At 32.0% G+C, this 7,008-nt stretch overlaps 1 protein-coding gene across 1 annotated transcript in view; it reads right to left on the bottom strand.

The window, feature by feature from the left end:
• CEP290 (centrosomal protein 290kDa) overlaps positions 1 to 6,698 on the bottom strand; it is a 50,340-nt gene extending 43,642 nt beyond the window's left edge. Inside the window, exons 1-11 of the mRNA XM_010179147.1 lie at positions 6,597 to 6,698; positions 6,379 to 6,456; positions 5,546 to 5,615; positions 5,279 to 5,325; positions 4,757 to 4,900; positions 4,495 to 4,548; positions 3,404 to 3,556; positions 2,858 to 3,040; positions 2,407 to 2,496; positions 2,210 to 2,332; positions 476 to 599 (exon numbers count right to left, since the gene is read on the bottom strand). Of these exons, the coding sequence (XP_010177449.1) occupies positions 476 to 599; positions 2,210 to 2,332; positions 2,407 to 2,496; positions 2,858 to 3,040; positions 3,404 to 3,556; positions 4,495 to 4,548; positions 4,757 to 4,900; positions 5,279 to 5,325; positions 5,546 to 5,615; positions 6,379 to 6,456; positions 6,597 to 6,698 (1,168 nt within the window). The remainder of the gene's footprint in view (positions 1 to 475; positions 600 to 2,209; positions 2,333 to 2,406; positions 2,497 to 2,857; positions 3,041 to 3,403; positions 3,557 to 4,494; positions 4,549 to 4,756; positions 4,901 to 5,278; positions 5,326 to 5,545; positions 5,616 to 6,378; positions 6,457 to 6,596) is intronic.
• Positions 6,699 to 7,008: the final 310 nt, after the last annotated feature.

Below are 7,008 nucleotides of genomic sequence, written 5' to 3' on the forward strand. Positions count from 1 at the left end.
TCAGCCATTAAGTAAGAAACACTTCAGATGATGCTATAAAAACCTTCATTTTCTGCTTTTCTTAATTAATTACAGAAGACTACATAGGACAGCTTTCACTCCACCCTCCAATCAATCATTCAAACAATATTTATAAGAAGTAAGTGCATGTAAGGGACATCAGAATTAGTCAATTATTTGGAATTGCATGCTACTACTCATTTGCAATTCTTGATAGACCTGAGACTTTACATGGTACTCTCTACCCTTTTTAGACCAGATTTATTTGTCACTGTATTACCCATAAAACCCAGTGAAGTATTGTTAATAAATTTAAACTCTTCACAAATGTTTAATAAATGGAAATGAACCAAAAAATTAGAGACATATTACTCAAACACTGCAAATATTTTTCTGTATTTCTAAAGAATGGACAGTAAATTTGTGGTTTATTATTTTTCTTTCCATTGACATTAAAATAAAATGGTCATGTTACCTTTATCTTTTTGGAGATCACTTTTTAATCTCTCAATAACATATGCATTTTGTTCCATTTCTTTGGTATACTGTTCGACTTGCTCAGTAAGCAATTTTATCTGAGCATCTCGCTCTTGCACACCCTACACAGACATAAAAAGAAACGCCATTAAAGAATGCTTTTTTTTACTGACAGACAAGCTACCAATATAAAACACCACACAGTAAATAAAGAAATTACAAGTAGCTAATACAAAACAATTTATAGAACATCAAATATACAGTACTTACAACCCAGAGTTCAGATATTATCTAGAGGTTGGGTATATAAAGGCAAAGCAGGAAAAATAAAAGAAAGAGTAAAAATAAAGCATTCAAACTCATGAAAAATAAAAGCAATATTTTAGGATATAAATTTTAAATGGAACAGCTCTCTAAGAGTTAGCTACTATATGTTGAAAAGTTTCAGATGATGCAGGTTTCTTACAGCTTCCTCATAAACAATTGCCAGTGGATACCAAGAGATACAAGTTCAAGATTGGGAGGACTAACAATCCATCATACCATTACACTTGTACTGCACACTGCCTTTCAGCAAGTCATCCTACTTTTAAAAATTCCTGTCACACCTTCTTTTGTTTGCATATACATCCATAAGTACACAGAGACTGTGAAAGCGATTTCTATTTATACTATACTTTTTCTGTGCTTACACCTGAAATTTAGAAAATATCACTTAATATAAACAAAAAAAGGAGGAAAAATATAAAAAAGAGACCTGGAAAAAAGTTACAGAAAGTAATTATAACGTAAAATATCTCAAGAGTGTCTGCTTTAAAAATATGCTTATTTACACAAAACTGTTCAAAATGTCATGTTAATGATGGTTATCCAAAAAAGCAACCTCTACAGCCATGTAGTCAGCTAAAACCAGCCGCTATATCTGCTTATCAAAGTTAAGTTCATTCCTCTGCTGATCATCAGAGGCTGACTTGTACTTAACATTTTGGTTTTTTTTTCTCCTGAAAGCTCTCTGTTCCTAGTTTTGGAAGTCTCCATAAATACACCTCACCATACTGCTTAGTCTACAAAGGACCAACATATAAGAGAAATGTCATGACACATTTATTTTAAAAACTTGAAGTGAGGCAGAAAATCATCTTAATATCATACAGTATGCTTTCCATAATGTATACTTCAGGGTTCCTAATAGACCATGTTAGTAATTTATTCTTTTTATGTTTTTCAAGAAAGTGAGAAAATTCAAAATCAAAGATCCATGTAATTTTGCATGAACTTTAATTCAGCTAACTGTATCATGAGCTGAACCACAAAACTAATAGTATGGCATCAGATTAGGCAAAGGAATACAGAAAATTAAACACTGGGTAAGACTCTTCCTTGACTAATAATTTAAGAGGACAGAAACTAAGCTATAATTTAAAAGCATTAAATTACAGATGCTTAGATGTTGAAGCTATCACTCTAATAATAGTTAGAAAGGATAAATACGAAAGAAATAGAACCAACTACCAAGAGTTCAGTTCATACATACATCAAGAGAAGTTTCCTTTGTGCATTGTCTATTAAGCTAACTTTCTAGTGGAATGCATCAACCTGTCTCATAATTCTCGAACATAAGTAATACATACGTTGCTATCTACAAACTATAAAAGAATAAATAATTATTTGGTTACTAGCATATTTAGTGAATAGTAATTACTCTATGTGCAATTCTTCACATAGACTGTACCTGCTGAAGGGTGAGTATACTGTTTCTGTCTACATCAAGTTGGGCCATTTTCATTTTCTCTTTCAAGTTAAACAACATTTGCTGATACTCCAGGAGTTCATTATCTTTTGAGGCTAAGATTTTCTGAAAATAAGATAAAATACTATCAGAACACTTGAAATAATTCCCAAAAATAATAAAAAATTATTAAAAAATACCTTCCATTCTTCAACTTTTGCATTTACAGCTGCCATGAGTGGATCATCTTCCTCATTCTTTGCTTTCAGCTGCTCTGAAAGCTCCTGAACCTAGAAATGACATAAGGATGAACATCATATCACAAAAATGTCTTGTTTAACCAGTGTATATGTGCAAACACATCACATCAAGCACATGCAATTTAACAGATTAGTATTACAGCAGCAAGGGAAGGTCATGACTCTTAAGAACAAAGTATGACTAAAATTTTGCACAAAAAAAATCTGTGATCTGCAGTCAAGTTTCAAAATTTGCACCAAATTTAACGATCACACTACTTTAAGAGTGTGTTATTTAAGCAGAGCATGTTTTTTTACGCTGGATATGTTGAATGTTTTTTAATTTAACCTAAAATATGAAAATACAGTATAAACCTAAAAAAATCACATTAAATAATATAATAGTTCTTACCTGAAACTGGTACTGTTCTCTCTCTTTTCTTAACTGATCCATAACAGCATCAGATTGTTGCACTATTAGTTTCATTTTGTTATATTCATCAGTCATCCTGTCCATTTCTTGCACTGATTCCTCAAGATTCTTTCTCATTTCTTGGTTTTCAATGTCTAACTTCTCATTAGCTTCAGTCAAATTCTGCAAAGTTACAGAAAAAGTTGCTTTTAAAAAGTCCACATCTTAATACCTGAATAAGCACTAATTGACAGCTACCTTAAATGTAAGACTTGAAAGTCATACATGAAATTAGCACAAAAGAGAGTATTTCACCACTAGAACATCAATTTCAACAAATCCTATCAGCAAATAAAAGACACATCTCCCCACTGTCAGTAACTTCATTATCCTGCCAGATTCACAGATGTAGAGTATATGCGTCACAGAACCCAACTGCATTATGAATTCCCTTACTCCACATGACTTGATCTGTAAATTAACACAGCTTTGTGAAAAACATTGTTGTCAGCCTAATAAATACTCAATAGCATGCATAGATCTTACCTGAATTTCATCCAAATACTGGACAAGCTCAAGGTTCTTTATGGACAACTGTGATTTATAATCAGAATCCTCTTTTCTTCGTAAGAGACTTGTTTCTTTTTGAGAATCTATTTGCCTCTGATAGTCAACTACATCCCGACACAGTTGTTCATTCTGCACAGAAAGCAATCCAAACAAATCTGTTTTGAAGAGCTGAAGACAAAAGTTGTTGCTTTTCTACCAAGCTAACACAAAGAACTAAGACAGTCAAAACTCATCCAAATTCCTAGTCTGATTTTAAAAAACTTAGAAGCCTCACCTTTTTCTTTATGCTTTTTTTCTTCGAATTAAAATGAAGAGAAAAAGATCAAGAGAACAACGCATTAAAAATATTAGAAATTATCTTCACTTTAGGAAGACTAAATAGATATTAGCTCAGAGAAAACATAAAATAGTTTTCTGTGCACCTGTGCACACAAGTACATACTTACACACACATACATATAAAAGAGCATTTTGAGGAATGATTCTCAAGGTTTTCCCCCAGGACATTGATTTAAATTTTTGGTCAGTTTTATGCTCTCAGAGGCCAAGATTACAGGTATTAAATGCTATAAAACATGCATCTTTTCTAAAAATAGCTAGAAAAAACGTTTCAAGAAAATGACTTCTTAAAAACTCTAGTAATAAAGAATGTTAACTCTATCTTTGCATTTACTATTGATTTTTTACTTTTTATAATTTTATTGTAACAAATCAATCTTAGCAAAAGCAGCAAGCATAAACCAAATCCTAATATCCAACAAATGTATTTCTCAATAAGTTCAAGAAAAATACTAAAAATTCAAAACACAAAATCCAGACAAAACTAATGAATAGGACTATGTAAATTCAAATGCAGACACCTCCTGACCTCAATTAACTACGTTTCATTGCAGTAGACATACCATACATTTGCTAAATGTGATTAAAATTCCATATTCTCATTGTACTAATAATCAGAAAATGTTCTAAACCAGAACTGAGTGTTATGCCACACCAAAGATTATAAATAAAGCAAGCTAATAAAATAATGTATTTATACATTCAATCAGCTATAATTCTTTACTAACCTCTCTCCGTAACATGTTGTTTTCATTTTCAGCATCTTCATTTCGAAGAGCAAGCTAGAACAAGATGGAAAACCTTTATATGTATCATTAACACCATAAACTATAAAAACAAAGCACTCCAGAAACAAAATAGCAAATGTATGCACAGCAGTCCTATTTCATCAGTGTTTGTTTTTATTTCTGAAGCTCTTTTCAGAACATTGATTTTTCAAAAGATTTGCCAGAACAGCTTTTAGAAATGTCAAGCTTGAAGCCTTCTCACCTGTTCATTCACTTTCTTCTCTTTTTCCAATTCTTTTTCTATATCCGTTAACTGTCTCTGTTTTTGTTCTAATTGCTTTTCCAGTTGGCAGATCTCATTATGCAAAAAGCGAGTATCACGACCACCAGCAGATCTTTGAGTCATCTTAAGAGCATAAAAGTAACATCATAAACATAGCACAGTTCTTCAAAATAGAGAGAAATAAAAAAACAAAGCAGATGCTAAGACTAATGTTCCTAATGTTCAGGAAAAGGAACACGAAGGGTTTGCTAGTTTCTTTCAACAAAACCCAGAAACCTCTAAAAATAAATGTGATTTATTCAAGTATAAAAAAAAAATTCATTGTACATACAGCTTTTTGCAAACCTGAGGCTGGCAAATATCCAAAAGCCAATAGAAAGTATTAGTAAAAATGTAGGGCTATTACACCTCTTTACTAGATTAAAATAGCAGTCTAAAAAATCTCATTTAAAAAAACCCACTAAACAACACTCTATAAACTAACAAAATTTTTAAACATACCTCTAATTGATTTTGAAGTTTCATCACCTTTGTTTTAAATTGATTTTCTGTAAAAATAGAACAGATATAGTGAATTACTCAACAAAGTAAAAGTACATAAGATAACAATGGTTAACCTTATTTTTTAAATATTTGGCTTCACTGAAGCAACTGGCTTCAGAATAGCTGGTATTTTATTCAGTTCCCTAAACGTAATAATAAACCCAAAACCAACTAAAATATACTTTTAAGAAATCATTTAGGAACAGCATAAAAAGGCTTGCTTACCACATTTGGCTTGCTCTTTCCCAGCTTTTTCAACTTCTTCAAGTGCCAGCTCCACCTCTTGAGCTTTCATCTGGGGGAAAAAATAGTATAGTAAACAGAGAAAAAGCATTTACTACTAACATAAATTAAAAGATTGTTTCATAGACCTCATGTTTAAAATGATGAAAACATTTACAAGAGAACATTGATTTTCTCTCTTTAAACAAATGAAAACACTCCCATTTTTTCCCATGCTGACAATTAAGAAGGTCAGATTGTTGAAGTAATTTATTCTACAGGGCTACCTAAACATCCAAAAGCATACTGCTGAAAATTAAAAACAATAAAAAAGCCTCTCTAAAATCAATGTGCTAACCTATGCTGCTATTTCTTGCTTTCAGTACATTTATGAGTAAATACAAGAACATATGATAGATTTATAGGAGCAGTTTTAGGATGGTGGTGTTTCTTCATTCATGGTGGTATTTTTATTTACTCTAAAACAACAACTTACCACAAAAACTTCTATGAATGGTAAAATCATTCCCAATAACTTACAACATCTAACCCATTTTTGAGATATTCATTTGCATTTTTCATCTAAAAAAGCAAGATTCCTTAACTACATAACTAATGATAGTCCTATTGACTTTACTTCCCACTGCTACATGCTATAATGCCAACAGCTACAGGCAGATACTCTGCTGCAAGAACACATTTAACATATAAATGATCTTGGGAATAACCGGTGTGTTTAATGGAGAAAAAAAAAAAAGAGTAAAGATGCTTTCACTTAAACAAAGAAATAAACAAATGCATCTGTAGAACTGTAGTAACTGAGGATTAAGACAAACCTTCAATAGTGACTGAGTAATTTTAAAAAGGTGTATCAGTCGTTCCGGAGTTTCACTTTTTAAGTCTTTCCCATCAACCTAAGGAAAGAGACAACAGTGTTCTTATACAGATATCAATGAAATCCACAAAATAAATCATTTGTGTATGTGAATGACCAGAGAAGGTTTAGGGAAGAATGTATAACAGAACCTTTATGTTCTGTTTTCCCCTTGAGTACCTTAGACATGCTCTCCAACAATCTGTCTGCTAGTTTCTCTTGACAAGGCAGAGCATCTGGATCAACTTTCATAAGCTTCTTCCAATCTGAAATCGGCGCCATACTGTACTAGTAGTTTTTTCCTGCAACAACAATTAAAATAACAATTATCAGACACTATCAGTGCCAATCAATTTTATGTCAAATGTTTTAAAGGAGGCTGGCCACTGAACCACATAAGATAACTCCAATAACGGCATCAATTTTGTAACACTGTTTATGTTCTGGTCTACTGCAAAGAAGTTTTTCTTTAAGTTAAAAATGACATCACACAAACTCAATGAATTTGTCACACTAACAGTGAAGAGCAGGACACATGTGAAACCTCTATTTTAACTTTAGTATCCTTCTTTTCCTCCCCACCTCTCCATGT

This window comes from Mesitornis unicolor, unplaced genomic scaffold, assembly GCF_000695765.1.
Source record: "Mesitornis unicolor isolate BGI_N332 unplaced genomic scaffold, ASM69576v1 scaffold20292, whole genome shotgun sequence".
Classification (NCBI taxonomy): Eukaryota; Metazoa; Chordata; class Aves; order Mesitornithiformes; family Mesitornithidae; genus Mesitornis; species Mesitornis unicolor.